The following is a 20,729-nucleotide window of genomic DNA, read 5'->3' on the forward strand; positions in this document are numbered from 1 at the left end:
AGCGACACACACACTTGTCTCCAAGCTCACACACACACAGTTCAGTGACCACATATGTAGCCATGTGTGACTGGCATGGTGGCAGTTGTTGTATTTGCTGTCTTGGTGGGGAAACCAGGTGTTTTGCCGTCAAACCCTGGAGGACATAAACCCACCTGAACATTACTAATCAGAAGTCACTCGAGTCTATCATCCTCTGTGGGGAGATTCTGCCCACTCATGGGGGATTTTTGATCCCTACAGTGTGGACAACATTAGAAGAGATGGTTGTTATTGATTGAGCTTTTGAAACATATTCTCACAAGCTGGGATGTCCTCCAGGGGTCCACTGAAATACTACATGGTCCACACTTACACCCAATATAACTAAGGTAAGATTAAGGGATAATAAAACCTGTATATACCAGATGTTTTGTGTGGAAGTGTCAGCCATCGTCTAAAAAGACTGATCCCTTTTGTTCTGCATAAATTCTACAATATTCAGGACTTAAATACTGGACCTAAAGAGCTTTTCGCCACGACAAAGGGATGAGACGGTGGTGTGTGTGTGTGTGTGGTGGAGGTTGGGGTTATTATTGTTCACTGTAGTGAGGAGAAAACCAGATGGTTTCACATAACCTACCTCAGCTGCCTGCCTTCACGTCTCACACACACAAATACACACTGCAGCCACGGATGAGTCATCCAGTGGACTTACAGATGCCTTTCCTCCAATAGCAAAGACCACTGTCTTTAATTTGTCCTTGAAATGGCTCCTGAATGGACACGTGGAGCCAAATATGAGCCTGATTGGTATGCATGTGTCTTCAATACTCACGTTTAACTTGCGGAAGAGATAAATCCATGTTCGATGATGCACGCAGTCTGTCCATAATGTTTTTCCCTTTGCCTCCTTCCCTGCAGTAACGTGGTCTGTTTCAAGCTTCTGTTCTCATGGCAGCTGATAAAGGCCGTCACAGCTGGTTGCAGATTAACAGACCAGTGTACAGCCGAGCAAGCCTCTCCACTGTATTTAATTTGCAGGCTGAGAAGACTAATCAGCAGGCTACATACTGTGAATATAGACAAGTTACTGCCAACCCACTCTAATTGGATGCTAGTGAAGAAGCTGCTTGTTCTTGTACGCAGCATTGGCTGAGACATTTAACGGTCCCTGGAAAGGTGATACCATGCTTCCCCAATTAAAGACTTTGTGCTTTCTTCTTTCTTTCTTCCTTCTTCACAGCTTTGAAACTTTAAAAAAAAAAAAAAAACATTTAACAAGCCCAGCCTCAATCGTGGAGCAGACAAATCAACTTGTGGTATTGTACATGTTTATTAAGGGCTGCATCGCCTGCCTCCAGCAGTTTACAGTCTGTCCCCCTGGCAGTTGTCTCTGACATTTACTCCAGGGAAAGCAAATGAGAGATCTTTGTGTGAGTGCACGTCCGCCGCTGAGAGCTGTGAGAGGGAACACAACAGAGATAAAAGCTTCACATGGATGGGAAAAGACAGTGAGGTGACAGTACAGAGATGGCAAAGGAGAGGAAAGGAATGCAGAGAAAAGTGTCAAAGCTTTTCCACACATCTGCCTCACACAGATGATTCAGTGTCTAAAATATGACTTAACATGGCTATGCTTGCATATACAGGTGCATTCTTCCTCCATGTGGTGTATTTTGTTATTATGTTGACGTGCAAGTGTTATTTCATTCAGTAATTAAACACCAGAGCATCTTATCCTGCTGCCTCTCACATGACCAGTATGGATTTTTGAGAGAATGAGAGAGTTGCTCGGGTGTAACAGTGAGAAATTGAAGAATTAATGATTCCCTGAGTCTCAACAGGCTTATCTTTAACGCTTACTGCAAATAACTCAAACACAAACTGAAAACATATATAATTGGTATCAGATGTCCAGCATGTCCCCCCCTGCAGTCTCACAACGAAAGACTGGCTTAATTCCTGCAGAAGAAATCAGATTTGACCCATAGTCACCAGCTTCTGAATGGCACAGAATCAGTTTACGTTTCCAGTTGATCTTTATCAAATTGGCTGTGATGATGCCATGTCTGTGACATTTCAGCCTATTGGATGAACACCACTCCGACATTTCCAGTTCAACAGCTGGCCTGCTGGGTATTATTTATAGATCTAAAAATATTATAATAAACATTTTTTTAAAAAACATCTTTATTATTCCTACTAAGATTATGACCGCACAAGAGGTCATGGTCATTTCTGTTTATGACTGAGTCAATTTGGCCGCTTTATTTTGAAAGCCTTCGCCGGAAGTGTCTATATGCTATAATGTTAGTTTTAACACTTGTGCGGGTTAGAAAACTGTGACTGAAACAGCTCTTTGTTAATGTAGTTATGACCAGTACATGTGTGTATTGTTGTTGTTGTTTTTTTGTAATAATCACTTTAATGATATGTTAAAAATATTGATAATAACAACGCCATACTAAAACTTCCGGCAAAATACACTTTCAAAATAAAACAATAAGAAAAAAACCCCGGTGTTGCCAGTATGTTAATGGAGGTGAGCAGTACATTCACAAAGGAAGAATTATTGTTGAGCTGTTTATTTGAATGCATCACACAGACTGTATAAAATGTAGGCTATAAATACAGGTACTAGTAACATTAGTGTAAACGCCCTTATTAATACATTGCACTGATAATATTCATTATTATAATCAGTGTCCATAATAATAACAATCATAATAATAATAATAATACTCAATATAGATATCTGTATTATTCCCACTAAAATGTTGATTGATCATTACATGCATTTGTCTTATACGGTATCATAGCAACCACTGAGGTAAGACAGACCTGTTATGCTGCAGCTTTACTGCACAGACAGTATAGATACCTGACGAATCCGTTGCTCAAAAGATTAAGAAAGAGATTTCATTGCGGTTACCTCAAGCAAACTGGATCTCTCTTGCACTGTAAGGAGATCAAACGATTAACTTTATCAGAGAAATACATCTTTTCTTGAGGGAAGGATGTTATCTGCAGTTACAACCAGCTGCATCTTTATCTGCCCTGTGATCACCCACATAAGCAGCGTATGGTTCTGTTTTAATGGCCACAACTGTATCATCTCTGCTGGTGTAAACACACGAGTGGGTTGTGCATCAGCAGTGACAGTAAAAAGTAGATTGTCTGTTGCGTACTGGGCGGTGAGTCACTGCGTCTGAGTCACACATCCACATCACAGCTTTGATCAGACGCAAATGTGCCTCCCCACTGTGACTGACAGTAACATTTTAGAAAGTAAGCCGTCTATTATTTCTCGTTAGTTATAAATGCTGTGGAGGGTTACAATTAGTGAGTGACATGGACGTAAACATTCAGGGGCCTTTAAGCTCAGAAAGGAGTGTTTGTTTACTGTAAGCAAGGTGAGAATGACCGGCCTGCCTGGGGCAAACATGGAGCTACTAACTTTTAACCGCTGCTGTTTTCACTTTGTGTACAATGATGCAGCACAATGCTGAAAAAATAATGAAGGTCCTCATCATTTCAGCTTGTTTTCAGCATTAATGTGGCATCTTCCAAATCAAACGTTCAAGTAAATAAGTACAGACCAGATGACACAAGGGACCTGGATTCCAGAGGATCTGGGACAGCTGGTGACTTTGCCTGGTTGGGAATTGGGAAGTCAGCAGCAGAAAGCTTCAGGTAGACAACCTGATATTGTGAAATGTGAAATCAAACAGTGCACCCATGTGGCTGAGAACCACACAGCACAAGTGTGGAGATATGACGAAAACACCATGAAGGCCTGGTTTCGCATATTTAAGATAAATATTTGATAAAAAAAATTAAAAAATTAAAAAACAAGAGAGAGGAATCTCTCTATTGACAATAGTTAATCATAAAACAAAAACAAACTTAACAGTATTTAATGACCTTAATACTTCATGACTTTACCTGTGTTTGTGAGAATAAATTACCAACATGGTTTAGTACTGATGACATGTTTCAGAAGTCAGCTAGCCTGTTTGATGACTCGGGGACACCAGCTGTAAAACATTAAATAAAATGTATTTTCATATGGTTTGTATCTGTGATTGATAAGAACAGTACCAAACCCCACAGAAGTCTATTAGTAATTATGTTACTGGAGTTTTATAACAGTCAGACCCCAAACCTAAGCAAACACACAGTACACTCTGCCTGTGAATGTCTATTTGACAAACCAAAGGATTATATAGGGAGTATATATTCCCCTATGCTCATGCATAACCTATATAACATATGAAACACATAACATCTTCTGGTTTTTCCATTTCTGTGCCTAAATGTGGTCACCTTTTTATCAACAGTGCAAGCTCAGTTTGTGTCAATAGGAAGGTTTACCACATCAATACTTTTCTGCAAATGGGGTTTTAATTAGGTCCACAACTAACGATTCTTTCACGATTAATCAATTAATCATTAAGACTAAAAATGTGAAAACTGACTACTTTAAATTGCCTCTTTTGTCTGAACAACACTCCAAAAACCCAAAGACTCTTCATTTATCTATAAATGATCTATCTCTTTATCTATCATACATGACAAAGAAAAACAGCAAATCTTTGCATGTCAGTGTCTGGAGCCTATTGCTTAGTAGGGACAGTGAGGGTCAATTAATCAGTTGTCATTGTTTTTACACAGCAGGGGGTCACAGTGGGACACAATGCAAACAATGAGGACCTGTCTCATTAGAGTTAAAACAAATGAATATAGGCTAAGCAGTGTCTCTGTCTCCAACATATAGCCTACATTTAAAATACAGTATGACAACATGGGCTTACATTTGACCTTATAGTAACACATGACACATAATCCCAGCCATTATAACTGATTACTGCCTCTCTATAACTGATATATAAAGACAGGTTTGACTTCCTGAGAGCCGTGAGTGCAGGGATACAGAGAGCCTGTACGTGGTGCAGTTATAGCGCATATCGACCGTGCGGTGACTGCAGGCTGCTTTCCCTTTAAAGTGTGACGCAGCTCAACTGGTGCCCCACTTCGTTGTGTGAGCAGCTCCAGCAGCAGCAGCAGCAGCTCCAGCAGCAGCAGCAGCAGGAGGAGGAGCGGGGCTTGTCGTAGCATACGGCTCTGCTGCCCGGGGACGTCGGCGCTGTGCTGGGCCCTCACTCACCCTCAACATGGAGTTCTTACTGGGGAATCCGTTCAGCACGCCGGTGGGACAGCTGATAGGTGAGCTGCTGTGTGACCGACATGAAACTACATCTTTATAACCAAATTATCTCAGACAACCTTTGCTGGAGGAGTCATGACGCCTCGGACGCTCTCCTCCCTGTCGAGCCGCCGCTTCGTTTTTATTGTAAAGGTGTTTTTTTGTATTTACTGCACGACAGTAACGCGAACAATAACGTCAATTCATTACAAATAGTAAATCCAAGATATATTTATTAAGACTGGCAGAGGAGCGACGGGGTTGTGGTTTTGATTGACGCGTCCGCTCAACCAACGATTAGGCAGCGGGGCGGGGCTTAGCTGCAGTGACGCTGGAAATTGATTGGCTGTTACTGTGTCCGTTGTAAGCTGCCAATAGCTGGGCGGGACACAAGTGGCCGACATCCTCCTGACCTAAATTAAGATGCATGAAGCCCGATGGCTGCACATGTGCCCCCATTGACTGATTGAAACTGAGAGTTAGGGATTAAAACAATAGATAAGCAGATTTATTTGCAGCAGATACAGTGTTGCATAAACTATATCACTTCTCCATCAATAAAGGGAAAGTATTTACACCTGTTTGTAAAAACTGCAGTAGATTTCACACTGAAAGGATTCAGGTTGAAAAGAGCTTCATGTCTATGAACTGTGACACAACTCACAACACATGTAAATAGTCTGTTTTACTGATTTAAAAAGCCCTATACTCATACTGGTTATTTAGTTGTGATTAAAAAGATATAACATATCATCTTGTACGTATAGAAAAACAGATGAAGCTGCAGAAATTGCATGCACAGTCAGTTCATGATGTATCAAAGCCATAGATAACATTTTCTTGAAACTAACATTATTAATAACTAATAATAATAGTGTTTTTGCTTTTGTCTAATTTGGTGACATTAAGAAATCTGGTTTGAGCAAGTTTATTATTCAAAGCAAATAAAAATAGACTGAACCTTGTTCAAATGTAGTTGAAGTTTATTATCCACTGCCCGTGGACCTAATTTTGACTTTTCCTGACTAAGCATTTTTTCTATGTAACTCTTCGCTGAAACCAAATCATTGGCATACAGAAAAAGCTTAAAATCAACTGCAGATTTCATATCTTTGCATATATTAGGATGCGTAAGGGTCCTAACATTGATCGCTGTGGATTAATCCTTTATTTTGTTTGTTTGTCAGAAAATACAGTGTACTACAGCTACTGTGACATGATATGTTGAAGAGGAACTGATTATTATGTTGTGAGAAACATGTATCAAATATGATCAAATAATCTTGTGAATAATTATAAAGGCAAGCTGATATAGCTAATATTGCAGAATAAACTATGATTACTATATCTTCAGAAGGACATTTTAAACTCATCACCAAAGCCATATCGTCCACATACCAAAAAAGCTCACATCAGTCACTTCGTATCTTGTTTGTACATCAGGAAGTGTGTGGGTCCTAAGATTGATCCCTGTGGAATGCAACACACCACACTTTATTCATGTACTAAGCATTGATAAAATCATAATTGTGAAGGCAAAAGCTATAAGATACAATCCTGAGTAAACATAATTCATATTACTCAGCAGTGTATGTTCACTTATTTTTCACAGAGAGTGCGACCGGCTCCAGCCTGCCATCAGAAGACTGGGCTCTCAACATGGAGATCTGCGACATGATCAACAGCGCAGAGGAAGGGTGTGTGTGTGTGTTATCAGTTAGCATCAAGAACAAACTAGTCCTCTGGAGGATTCATGCCTGTGACTGTTGAAAATCCTCTCATTACAGACCCAAAGATGCAGTCAGAGCCATAAAGAAAAGGATTGTGGGGAACAAGAACTTCAAGGAGGTCATGCTGACGCTCACTGTGAGTGTTGTTCACCCTGTTGACTCTTTTACGTTCTCATTACTTGGTTTGTGTCGTAAAGTGTAGCTCTTTTGCTAACACCCCACATCTCCTTCTGATGTTAGGTCCTAGAAACTTGTGTGAAGAACTGTGGCTACAGGTTTCACATCCTGGTGACGACACGTGATTTTGTAGAGGGGGTCCTGGTCCGGTCGATCATCCCGAGAAACAACCCTCCATTAGTCCTGCATGACAGAGTGCTCAGTATTGTACAGGTAAATAAAAATGCCACATTACATGTCTGGCTGGTACCATGGAAAAGACATCAGGTTGTTGTCATGTCATAATAAGTCTTGGCGTTGTCACATTCCTCGGCAGTCTGGCATTCATTTGAGATTTTCTCTTTTCAAGGCGTGGGCTGATGCATTCCGTAGCTCACCTGACCTGACAGGTGTGGTGTCGGTGTACGAAGATCTACGAAGGAAAGGGCTCGAGTTCCCCATGACAGAACTGGATGGTTACTCACCCGTCCAAGCCTCACAAAAGGTACAAACATGGGCTGGTGCTCTCACTGCTAATATTCTGGTGCTGCCTATCATCTTTGGTCATTTTCCTTTCGGGGCCTTTCTGTGCCTTTGCTTACCAGACTTTGCCTGGGAACGGGCCTGCTGTCACTACTCTACCTGCTGTGGTCCTTCCTTCCAAACCTCCGCTCAACCCACCCCAGACTTCTGAGTTCAAACTGGCCCTAGAGGGAACCAATGCCTTCACTCCCAGCCAGGTGATGGCCTGGCTTTTTTTTTTTATTTCAGCTGTCTCAGAACTCCTTTTTGTATCCATGTTTCTCAATTGATTTTTCGCCTCCAGCATTTATGAAATCAATACATTGCTTTGAGCTTTGAGTTACTAAAGCTGTGTTTATTCCTGAGCTGTTATTGATATTCCAGATTCAAAAGCTGAAGAACGAGCTGGGAGTGGTGCGAAGCAACCTGACGATGATGTCGGACATGATGAGTCAGCTGGATCCTGTCACAGTGAAACAAGCAGACATGGAGCTGCTGGAGGTAAAAAAAAAAAGAAAGAAAGAAAATACGTTTTTTTCATATGAAGCATGAGAAAATCACTTCCATCCTTTCATTCTGAGTAACAAGTGTGTTACCCTTAACTGATCTCGTACGTTATACATCTTGCGTTGCATCGACCCCCTCAATCCCCCACCCACACATTCTTTGTCTGATTGTGTCATTAGCAGTTATACACAGTTTGTAAGGAAATGCAGGAGAGGATTGTGAAGATGGTCCCCAGACTCAGTGAGGAGAAGCTGATTGAAGAGTTGCTGGCAACTAACGATGAGATGAACACTGCCTTTACTCGCTACCAGAGGTTCACTTCATTTACTATTGTTATATTATTATATTATCACAGAGCCATTTGATGATGACATACGTTTGTTTTGCTGCTTAAAGGTTTGAAAGACGAATAGCAAACGGTCCAAATGCAACACAGAAGGTAAAGACCATTATAATTATTTTTGAAGTGGTTGTTATTCTTACACTCAGAAGTGTATGAAACAGTTGCATTGTGGGCTTTTAATCTATTGCTCTTTGTCTCTCAGAGCCACACATACGTCAACCTAACAGACCTCGATTTGACAGCTGAGTCCGTCAGCCAATCGGGGGCTGCATCACTTACTAATGACATCTCACGCAGCCAGTCAAGAGCTGAGAGTTTGTCCAGCCAGATGGCAAGACTTAGTAAGTACTGCCATCTTCATACACTGAGCATGTGCAGTGCTGTACTTGTTCTATATATTCTAAACTTGTTGCTGTTCTTCTTGCAGGTACAAGTGAATCAGATGACACATTATCACAGAAAATAAATGTCTCAACTCAACAAAGACCAAGGTACAGGAACACTACACACAGAAGTTTAAATGACTTTGAAGACTTCCACAGTAAACATGGGCTGCAAAGACTGTATTTCTGGTTTAACTAAAACAGTGATTTGCATCAAGATTACATGACAGTACATGCTGAGAGCATACAGAGAAGTCTAAACTAAAGGTAACGAAGAACATGAGTACCATTTGTTCATGAGGAACATGGTGGTGTTGATAAAAGGCACTTGAGTCCATCTGTGGGCGTAGGAATGGCATTTGGAAAGATGATCTTTGTTTTCGAGTTTTATTCAGTCTCATTCCCTTTAATCCCTTTTTTAGGATAAGTGCCAGTATTTCACTGTGTGTTATGAAGTTATTAGCTTACATGGCAGTTAACCAATATGCAAAACTTGTTTTTCTAGTGAGCAGAGTGAAGTTGCAGTGGACGGCCTGGCTCAAGCTCTGGACAGCAGGCTACTAAACACTGGAACGGTAAGCAAAGATGCCTTCTGATTCAGGTTCTACACGGTTTAATAGGATTAGTCACAATAATTATCAAATCATTTGTGATGTGACCTGAGGGACTGCTGGGAAATTCAGCGTGAAAGTTGTGTTTTTGGCTTTCGATCCGTTTCTGGCTTTTTACTGAAAAACCCAACGTGCAACAGAGTATCAAGCTCACTGAATCGATCTTCATGGTATTGTACACAATGTCTGAACTGTGTTAGTTACAGGAAGGGATTGAGGGGGCTCGCCGTCAGTGAGTTTAATTAGTTTAGTCAAGAATAAGTAGAGAATTACCTGGTCTATAAAAGGCTCTGTGGTTGAGTAAATGTGTATGTTGCTTTGTCTCTCTGTCTGTGAATGAAGGATGGCAGCCCAGCCTCCACCTGCAGCTCCTCTCCAAAGTTAGATTGGATGATTAAAAGGGGAATGGTGGGTTTGTTTCCGCAGTGTGTCCTGGTTTTTCATTGGTTCACCTTTCCACAACCTCTGTCTCTTGGTTTCTGTTGGGAGGTTGCAGTTTACTTTTGCTTTGGTCTGGATTGCTTTTGTTTGGATCACTTTTTGGGGTTCAGTGTTTGAGGTATTGAGTTACAACACTGTGGTTTGCATGCTTTCATATGTGGTAAAGATACATTGTTTTTTGGAATTTACTTTTGTGCCTACGCCCACAGCGGAGCATGACGATGTTTGGGCTGCACTGTCCTGATATGCTACATTGTTTTCATATCTCTCATACTTTGTGGTTCTGTTGTTGTTGTTTTCATTTTTTGGTGGTTTTGGTTGTTTGGTAAGTTTGTGACATTTTCATAAAGTTTAACCAGTCATTATATGTTATATTTTACTGCACTGACCACATTGATGCTCTGCTTTCTTTCTCAGATTCCTATAAACCAGTCTAACCAGTCCAATGTAATGGATGATATAGAGAAGTGGCTAGCGTTGGATGATGAGGTAAATGGCTGGATACTTGATTTAGTCTAAAAAACAAAGAAGTACAGTAACTGTGTTGTTTTGTTTTGTTTTGTTTTAATGCTGGACTTTTTTCCTGTTAATTTTTTGATTCTGTAAAGGATCATTCTGGTTCATTTCAATGCGTAATTGACCTTTGAGTCTCACTAACTTTAGTAAACCCGGAGCTCTGCTGTTTAGCACAAACTCAAACCAAAGCAAGCTTCTACAGTTGAACCTGAAAACTGAATTATTATATTTATACTGCTTACATCATAAATTCTGATTACCCCGTTGCCTTAAACTTGTGTATTATTGTGTGCTTTAAATACTCCATAAAGACCAGGATGTCAATGATTGTTAGTACTTTGGCTCTGGCTGCCAATAAAATTAGTTTCATGATTTCATGTTTCCTTCAGGATGATATGTAATCACTTTGGTAATGCCTTCATTTTTCATCTAGCGCCATCATCAGATCAAAATTTCAATTTGGTCTTTGCTTTGGCTGAGCCCCAGCTGTAATTTATGCTTAATGCTAAATAGCAAATGTTTGCATACTATAGTACTCAACTAAGATGGTAAACATTGTAAACATATTATTATATATGTGTCAAAAATATCAAGTAATAAATGTAAGAGTCTAAACTCTTCAAAATGATCTGATATATCCACACAAAGGTATTGTCCTTTAACTGTATTGTCTTGTTGTGTACATATGTAACGCAAAATATGTCTGTTCTGTTTGTGACACAGTATGATGACTTTGAGGACTCAGACGGTGTGACCAGTGAAGGTGAGAGTCTTTACAGTTCACTTTCTTTGTAAAATGAGCAGCATTCATCATCCATTATTTCACTTGGCCTTCATTTACACCTGCAGCATCAGAAGAGCTATTGTATATTAAACCTATTGTATATTTGGTGTGTAGATTGACATAAAGCTAGCGCACACAGCTAGTGGTGAAAGTTATACTTGGAACTATAGGGTTTTTTTTCTTCATTAAACTGTGATTTCTACGTATTAGTCTCGTATCTGCTGCTAGATACTTCTGCATTTGACCTGCAGATGGCACTAGAGGCTTAACTGGACATGTAGTGCCACATGCCACCTCTCTGTAGATCTTCATTCATAGACTCCTGCCATATTTTTGTTTTTACGTAACAGAACAAATGAAATAATCCCGGTGAGTAATCAGTCAAGATGTATTTTACACTGGTTTTTCAGTATTATTACAAGAACTACAAACTCATCTAAACCAATAATTGCCCATCACTGAATTATTGAGTCAGCTTTTATGTGAAAACTAGTTTGCAAGCTTGCATAGCTTGCAAACTAGTGCAGAAGTCTCGCATAGAAATTTAACCAGTGAGATAAAACTGATGGTGTTGATAACGGGGTACTTCAGTTCATCTGACACAGCCACAGAATCGGATTAATTTCAAGGTCGTACCTTAGAAAAGTCTCATGTGGTATTTTTCTCATTAATGTTGACACCCACATCCTTTCATAAACTCCCAATGCTGTTTGCATTTTCTCTTTCCTACTTCTTTATCTCATTTAGTAAATTGAATCTAAATAGTTGTGGTTTTATCTCATCTAATCTTCTTCTCTCCTTCTGCAGAGTTCGACAAGTTTCTGGCAGAAAGAGCAAAAGCGGCTGACCGCCTGCCGTCACTGAGAGCTTCCTCACAGGATAACAACCACTCTGAGTCTTAAGCTGCACTTTAAACCTGCCAAACTAACACTAATCATGAAGCTCCTGCGGCGCCATTGGCTGAGAAGTGGAGATTTTAGATCAATGGTTGAACGGCACATAAGACGTGGGAATTACTGCCCATATCTAAGGAAGGACATCACGGCTTTGTATACTGCTTTTACTCGGGAGGAAAGGTGTTTTTTTAACTGATAAAAGAATAATTTTATTTCATGTGAGATGGAGGTTTTTACTTGACATTGTTATAAGTGTTTGTCCATGTGTGGAATGCAAACATTTGCACATTTTATATGGTTACATTCCTGCTGTTGAATGAGAGAGAGGATATTGTTACAAAAACAAATTTTGCAACTTAGGTTATGTGTTATATTGCTGATATATATGTTGTCATCTGAATGACGATGGGTTACAGATAAATGTCCCTGTCAACGTAGCAAACACTGCAAACTTGTATGTGAGAGAAGCTCAGCCTTCTACATTGAGGAACGGTTTGATGCCTCACATCATTGTTGTTGTAGGATGTCAAAGAAATCTGAATGGGGTTCCCTCCAACATTCCTGTGTGAAGACATCTTACTTGAAATTTACAAGGAAGTGGTGACAGATTGCTGTCAAATATTAAACTAAAATTATTAACTGGAAGTCTGGCTGTTCTTATTGTAACCTCACAGTGCAGAACATTAAGGTTTATTGCTGTATAATCCCATTCATGGCTTTACAGGTATGGGACCGCTGCAAATCTTTTTAATTCCTGTCTGTTGTTAATTAGATTTGACTTCTGACTTTGTTTTTATTAAATGACACACGAGATTTCTAAAGGTGCAAGATGTAAGAATTTTTAATTTAAAACGTTCAAAGATGAACTAAAATGAAACAAGCAAAATCACCAACAGAATTTAATGAAATAATAGTTTTGACGTTATGTGGCAGAAGTCTTTGTATCTGCTAAAGTCAGCATGCTAACCAGCTAGCCCATAACACCACACTTTACTTCAAGCATAGTTTCAGCTGGGAGATGAGGGCGAGTGTCAAGTTTGCGTCACTTCAACAGTTCTGACAAAATAATATACTAAAACTTAAAGAAAGGAAATATTCTTTCCCATATTTGCCTTAGAAATACAACTGTACACCTCCTGAATACAAGGACCCCTGAGTCCTTCACACCTCAGGACTGAAAACATCCTTTTTTTAGTGGCTGTTTTGGTGAAATGAGCATTCAGGGCCCAAAATTAGATTAGATTAAATTAGATTAGATTATCTAGAATTTATTCATAAAATATGCAAGTGACTCTCACCAGCCAGGAAAAACAATGGTAATCTACTGAGTGGCTGGAAATATTTGAACATGAACTTGTTGTTTGGCAGTTGGACCAAAAAAAGGTTCATTTTGCACCATGTGAGAATGACTGATATGAACCAATTCAACATCACACTACCCATATGTGGGGAACACATCCATGTTTAAACGTTTTATGAGTATAAGTTACATTTTGCTGTATCCTGTATTCACAATCACTCTTTCTTTAAAGGGTGCCAGAGGGTAACCAGGTCAGTGTGTGACACAGAGAGAAAGAAGGACACCCAGGCGGAATGGTACATTTCTGTGTTTTATTTATTTATTTATTTATTTATTACAGTTAGAGGTGAAGTAGTTTGGTAAAAGAAAGGAAAAGAACTAAAGGTTAGTCAAACATTGTGGCTCTTAGATTAGGCAACATATTATTACCAGTGTGAACGTGACACAGTTAGCAAATACTCCCTGGAATCTGATTGGACTAAACAAGCCACCTGGCAACTACCCTGATCTCTGATTGGTCCACCGCGCATACGCCTCCACTTGTTGCGTGACGCAACCACGCCTCGGCCCTGGTCTCTACGCTCAGCTCTCCTGCACGTTTGGTACCTCAAACACACGGATCCACCGTCATGTCTCTCGGGAAAGCTGTCCGGAGTTTGGTGAGACCTGCCCGGGTCGTCGTGCGGCCCTCGGCCTCGAGCCGGAGCTACGCCGCTATCGCTGAAGCCAGAGCGGTGCTGGAGGGCGAGCTCGACGGTATCCGAGCCGCGGGGACGTGGAAAGCTGAGAGAATCATTACGTCCAAGCAGGGACCTCAAATCAACGTGGACGGCAGTCAGAGCAGTGAGTGGTGCCAGGTTAAAGTGACAGTGAATACAAATAGCTGGTGGCAAGGAGACCTCTGTGTCCTCAAACGCACCACGGACTACTTTGTTCGTCAGTTGGCGCTCTGCTGTGATGTTATCTGAGGCTGAACTTGACTTATACACTTCACTGAAGTCAGAAACATGATTCAAGCTCGTGTCAAACAAGTCTGAACAATATTACATTGAATATAAGAGGCTCATTACATCAACAGTACGCAGTTATACATGTGGCTCTAATGGTAAAAGGACAAGAAAACATAATTAGATTAGTAATGAATTCAAAAATGGCCCCAGTAGCAGATAATCTCCAGCCTGTTTGCTGTTCTGCCTGTGTTTACTCTTCAGGGTGAACCTGAGCCAAAGATTGACTCTGCTCATTTATGAATGGTCTGTTAACTTCAGGCCATTACCTCTCCTGTGTGAAAGTGACTGTACAATTCATCAGGACGCTGACGCCCCAGTCCATTGTTTTTTCTGCTGGTCATTGTTGTCCAGAAACAACACACAGAGTTTCTATTGCAGGCGTTAAGTTGCTGACAGTGGCTATTACTGAACTTGAGCTGGACAGTGTATTATGAGAGACTCAAATAGTGACCTTTAGATTTCCTGTTCTCCATCTAATCTCTCTGTCTCTTTCTCAGGAATATTGAATTTCTGTGCCAACAACTACCTCGGGCTGTCCAGTCATCCAGAGGTGGTGCAGGCCGGGATTGATGCTCTCAAGACATACGGTGCTGGACTGAGCTCTGTCAGATTCATCTGTGGCACACAGGTATGATGAATGACCACTTCACTGCCCGATCAGCTGACTAACACGTGGATAACAATTGTACAGCTAAACGTCATTGAGGTTAATGAGTCGACTCTGTGTTTATAGAACCTACACAAAAACCTGGAGCAGAAGCTTGCAGAGTTTCATGAGAGGGAGGACTGCATCCTCTATGCTAGCTGTTTTGATGCCAACGCTGGACTGTTTGAGGTACGTCCTGCTTTGCACTCTGCTGTGTCCTGCAGACTGGAAGGATTCCCTCTATTAGGATCAATAAAGTTTCATTTTACTCTTCCACCAGGTTCTGCTGGGCCCAGATGACGCAGTGCTGTCTGACGAGCTGAACCACGCCTCCATCATCGATGGGATCCGTCTGTGTCGAGCGAAGAGGCTGCGCTACAAACACATGGACCTCAGTGATCTGGAGAACAAGCTCAAAGAGGCCCAGGTGTGTGTGCACCTCCTCCAGTTTTTATTAATGTGTATTTAATTAACACTTATGCTGCTGATATATTGTCTTAATATTTTTAAGGTGCAATATGTAGGAATTGGTCAGTTCCTGTCAAATTAATACTCGAAACAAATGGGGGGCAACGTATCACCAAAGTAACCGCTACCTGCTGCTAACTGTAGCTGCTCTAAGCTAGTTAGCTCAGTTAGCCGTGCAGTTAGAGGTTTGGACTGGGAGCCCTGGGACCACAGGAGTGTTAGTGTTTACACTGCAAGCACAGGAGCTTTGGACCGGGATGGAGCCGGGCTACCTGGTTAGCATGCCTGGTTAGCAATACAAAGACATAATGTTGAAACTGCTATTCATTCACACTCTGTAGATCATTTTTAGTACAAAATGTTTTAACTAAAATTCCTACATGTTGCTCCTTTAACATGGTGTATGAGTCATGTTCTCCATCATGTCATGTTAGCAGTGTTTAGGTTCTATTTCTTTCAGAAAATTGTTGACTGTGTGTAGTTTGGGTTTTTACAGACTGCCTTTTTGCCCTTATGGCGCTCGCGTTAGCCTCTTTTAGCATTATAACAAATATGTAGCCATTATGTGCGTATTTAAGAACTCTTTCACACGAATCTCCTTTCAAAACAAGATACCAAGCCTGCCACTGGTATCATCGTAAAACTGGTTTATTTGCCGTGCAGGAACAGAAGGCTTGAAAGGATTAGGGAGCAGTAAACTGTATTCGAACGAAGGCAGAACCAAAACTGCCTATGGCTGGAAGTCACTGCTAGTGACTGAGAAAACATGTTTTGCTTTTTAATTTTGGGTGAATCAACTTTTTAAAATTCCTCTTTCAAGTATCAAGTGAAGCAACCAAGAAGCAAGCTGTGTGTGCAGTTTGAGAATAAAACTGATACTGAAAAGACATGTCAGCAATAATGATAAACGCTCGCCACAATATTCATCTGAGACACAAACAGCATTTTATGGACTTATTCAGAAGAGTTCACTGAGGTCAGTCTCATAGCATGTCCATTTGAGTTTCATGGTGCATTAACCCCCATATAACTGTGAGTCAGGGTCAGGTAAGGGTTACAGTATTGATTAGACCGGTGTGCGCTCCACTGATCAGCAGAACTCTGTTTTGTCCTCCTCAGTCATCTCGTATGCGCCTGGTAGTGACGGACGGCGTCTTCTCTATGGACGGAGACGTGGCTCCTTTAACAGGAATCTGTGACCTGGCCGAACAGTACGGAGCCATGGTGTTTATAGATGAGTGCCACGCCACCGGCTTCCTGGGGCCTCGGGGCAGGTGGGTGAGAGGCTGATGGACCCAGAAATGAAACAGATGTATTCCCTTTTAATTCAGCTCGTCAACCTCCTTTCTTTTTAACAGTGTTAAATAGGTTTAAATAATACCGCTTTGCTTTCAGCTGCTGACTCAATGCATCGTCAATATGCCTGTCTCTTTTAAATATCACTTGATGTGATGAATTAGATATTTGATGTGACAAATAAATCATGGAAGTTAAAATAACTTAAACATGGAATCATTTTTTGTTAAACATAATAATAGTAATGGCCAGGTGTTGAAAAGTATGAGAACTTTCAAATTATTTTAATGACTTTAAATTTCTTTGCCGTTTGGTTGGTTTTGTAACAGTGTCTTTTGTTGATGCGGCCAGTAGGTGTCGCCAAAATGAGAAGTCCTACACACAAGCACAAGTAAAGTCCAGCTGTGTCTCTAAACTAACAACACTATTCTCTGTGATTTACAGAGGAACAGACGAGCTCCTGGGAGTGATGGACAAGGTTCACATTGTAAACTCCACGCTTGGCAAAGCACTGGGAGGAGCAGCTGGTACGTTTCCATCTGACCTGTAATTCTGATAAAATACAAGTTATACAAATAAAACTTTCCCTATTTCCAATCTTTATGCTAAGCTAACTGTCTCCTGATGTTTCTTCTATTCTCATCTAACTCTCAGCAAGACAGTGTTGAACAGTTCTTTTAAATATTCTCCTTCAGGTGGCTACACAGTCGGTCCTAAGCCTCTCATCGACCTGCTGAGGCAGCGCTCGCGGCCCTACCTGTTCTCCAACTCCCTCCCCCCTCCTGTGGTGGGCTGCTCCACCAAGGCTGTGGAGCTGCTGCTCGCATCTAATGAGATTGCACAGAGCATGACGGCCAAAACCATGAGGTGTGTACATTCTGCGGAGTAGTCAAGGTTATCTGCAATTCTCTAAAGAAAAAGTAAACTTTTTATGCATATCATGTCAGTATTTTGACCTCATCAACATCATAGTTCTAAATCAGGACCTGCGTCTTCTTTTTGATCACATAGTTTGTGAGAAATCAGGTGTAAAAGTCAGAATCTTCCAGCTGTTATTTCAGTGTGTCAGCACTCAATATCAATCAGTATTTTACATCTCCTGCTGCTCGTCTCAGCTCTCAGGTTGTGCTAATAATTAGACTAACTTGTGATCACAGATCTAACCTGACTCTTTGAATTGTAGATGTTTATAGCTGCTGTTACTTACATATAATGAAAGCTAAACTTTTGAGAGGATTCAGATGTGTAAAATGCTCTCGAACTCCATCCCTAGTAGTAGACAATTGTTTACTTAGGTTCCCTGGGAGAAAAAAAATCATTTTCCAGGGAACAGATAAGCCTTTGACAAAACAGATTAGCCTTTTTCTTATTTTTTCAATAATCTACATAAACTATATTTGCTTATGGAAATGAAACAGCAAACACCCAGGAGGAGGAACAGTGCTACATCTCAGTCTGGTGGGTAGGAACACAACGTTCAAAGTCAAAGTGATGTTCCTACTCCGGTCCCCGAGCCAAAACCTGAACACTGAATGGGCCAACATAGTCTCATTATTTATGACTCCAAGGAAACTTCTCTTTGTTGATCTTGAACAGTAACCAGATGAGCTAATATTAGCACAGGGTTGTTAAATACATGCAGTTCCCATCTTGTTTCTTAACCTTGTACAGTAACGCCCACATGCTGCCTTTAGGCCATGTTATGCAGTTGTGAGCTACATTCTGGACAAAGCACACATACATGCAGTCACAGAGTGGCAGCTCACTAAGTATTAAGCTACACCAGCTACTGTCCCCTGCGTTAATGTATACTGTGACAGAGCGTGTATACTGTAAACTCTCACTCATGTTGCCCTCATACAAAAGAAACTATTTGATTGGTGCATGCACACTCACATCCCTATCCTTATGCTATCTTGTAATATTGAGACTGTAATATTTTTTCTATGCTGTCCAATCAGGTTCAGGAACAATATGACGCAGGCTGGCTTCACCATCGCAGGCTCTGCTCATCCCATCTGTCCTGTGATGCTGGGCGACGCACGGCTGGCCTCTCTGATGTCCGATGATATGCTGAAGCTCGGTGAGACTGCAGTGAAGACGTGATGCTGATTGAAATGCATTATAGAATTAGCCACATTTACACCAACCCTTTCAGGATGAAAAGATTCCCAAATATTGTGCCAAATGGGCCAGCTTTTCTCGCCTGAGGGCTCAGATGAGTCTGAATCAGCTGACGACCCCATGTACGTTTCACATTGCTTGACGCTTAACGTTTGCACGTCTCTTCTCTCCACAGGAGTGTACGTGATTGGATTCTCCTACCCAGTCGTACCAAAGGGCAAAGCCAGAATCCGCGTTCAGATTTCAGCCGCCCACACAGACGCAGACATCGACCACTGCGTCGACGCTTTCATCCAGACCGGCAGAAAACACGGAGTCATCTCATGAGCAGGACAAAGAAGCAGGAATCAGAAGGATTCAGCAAGCAGCGTGAATTACTGAACAACGTTGAATCGCTTGCTGTTGCTGATCGTTCAGCCCGTTACCTAGGAGACCTATGAGTGATGTTGATGGAAATATTAGTTACAGTATTAGGTCAACGGAGGGGAATGTTATTGTTGTGTTTGCTAGCTGAATAAAGCACTTTTGCTAACTTGTATAGATGTTTGTATTTGGACAAAAAGGACTGTTAACAAAACTTTATATCAACAGATTTATTTTTCATGATTGTGGGGATAATCTTAATACATTCAGTCATGACCTCGCATTATCAGCATTGATTAGAATCAACATTAAACTCATCTTTCAAAACCAGTGAAAGAACTGCAGCTCTTTGTTTTTGTTTACTAGTGAGAGATATTGTTAGTAGTGAAGGAAAATCTGACACTACGGCTTTAATGATGTTTAAGCAGCCAAAGGTCATAATGCTGTCTCTGAGTACACGCTCTCCTCAGGAGGAGAGCTGCCTTGCCTTTTTTCCTCAGGACATTCAACAGCACATTTGCAGATTCTGGATATACAAGAGTGTAAAATATTAAAGTCTCTCTCAACTCAGAAATGTGTTTTTGCTCATGTTTTACTTCACTTGGATGCTTGAGCATCACACTGCAGAATGATGTACAGATGTAAAGTTGGTTTTGACATTTATCCGTTTAATTTTCTCCGTGCTCACCTTAAATCTCAGTTTACGATGTGTATTTACAAGCATGACATCACAACTTATTTGGAAGCAAATCATGATTGAACAGAAAACTTAACAAGAGTGGCAATTTAAATCCGCCAGTGCTCATACAGAGAGAATGGACCTTTCAGGAGAGTAGGACAAATCTTGTGTAAGTCACTTTTTGATATGAAAAATGTCTTTTGATGCAAGAGAAGGATGTAATATGAGGAATTTTAACAAGGTGATGGAAGTATTCAGACTGAAAACAATACTTTTTATGTATCAACATCATGTTTTATTTTGTGAAAATCATAGTATATTGGTGTAAAGCTTTGTTAATTATAGTGTCATTGATCATCTGAATGTATGGTCACACTATCATTAGGCACTAGATTAAATAAGGTGCACAGAAGCCTCTAAAACTGACCTATTGGATTATTACTATACTAAACTATGCCCATTGTGAATACAGATCAATCCTGACCGGAAAGAGCTCCTTTAAAAACAGCATTCACATTTATTTAGGGTGATAAAAATGTGTTTTTGTTCGCAGTTTGCACTTTAATCTGATCCTGTATTCATTCTTCTTTGTTGCACCTTCCTGCTCCTCGTGCTTCTCCTCCTCTTCCTCCTCCTCCTCCTCTTGTCTTTTTCGCGCCATCACTGCTCACTAGCTCCACCTTTAACCCAAACCACGCCTCCGTGAACCGCTTCGACCAATAGCGACAGGCGCTCATCGCTCCCAGCCAATCAGAGGACAGGAGAG

At 40.9% G+C, this 20,729-nt stretch overlaps 2 protein-coding genes across 4 annotated transcripts; both read left to right on the top strand.

Annotated features, from left to right (window-relative positions):
• Positions 1–5,012: 5,012 nt before the first annotated feature.
• tom1 (target of myb1 membrane trafficking protein) lies at positions 5,013–12,722 on the top strand. Of its 3 annotated transcripts, XM_073495276.1 has the most exons (16): positions 5,075–5,208; positions 6,801–6,885; positions 6,976–7,054; positions 7,159–7,308; positions 7,445–7,579; positions 7,680–7,814; positions 7,981–8,097; positions 8,283–8,416; positions 8,500–8,542; positions 8,649–8,787; positions 8,874–8,937; positions 9,335–9,404; positions 9,783–9,848; positions 10,299–10,370; positions 11,121–11,160; positions 11,989–12,169. In XM_073495276.1, the coding sequence occupies exons 1-16, from the start codon at positions 5,157–5,159 to the stop codon at positions 12,081–12,083; spliced, it is 1,476 nt and encodes a 491-aa protein (XP_073351377.1). In that variant the 5' UTR covers positions 5,075–5,156; the 3' UTR covers positions 12,084–12,169. The 3 variants fall into 3 exon arrangements, with proteins under 3 accessions (XP_073351378.1, XP_073351377.1, XP_073351379.1); XM_073495277.1 differs by lacking the exon at positions 9,783–9,848 and having other exon boundaries at positions 5,013–5,208; positions 11,989–12,722; XM_073495278.1 differs by lacking the exon at positions 7,680–7,814.
• A 1,223-nt stretch (positions 12,723–13,945) lies between these two features.
• Positions 13,946–19,858, top strand: gcat (glycine C-acetyltransferase). The gene is made up of 9 exons (XM_073494360.1): positions 13,946–14,220; positions 14,885–15,015; positions 15,121–15,222; positions 15,314–15,460; positions 16,621–16,775; positions 17,242–17,324; positions 17,493–17,664; positions 18,759–18,880; positions 19,097–19,858. Exons 1-9 carry the CDS (start codon positions 14,007–14,009, stop codon positions 19,246–19,248), a joined length of 1,278 nt encoding a protein of 425 aa, XP_073350461.1. The 5' UTR covers positions 13,946–14,006; the 3' UTR covers positions 19,249–19,858.
• Positions 19,859–20,729: the final 871 nt, after the last annotated feature.

Source organism: Pagrus major, chromosome 23 (genome assembly GCF_040436345.1).
Source record: "Pagrus major chromosome 23, Pma_NU_1.0".
Taxonomy (NCBI): domain Eukaryota; kingdom Metazoa; phylum Chordata; class Actinopteri; order Spariformes; family Sparidae; genus Pagrus; species Pagrus major.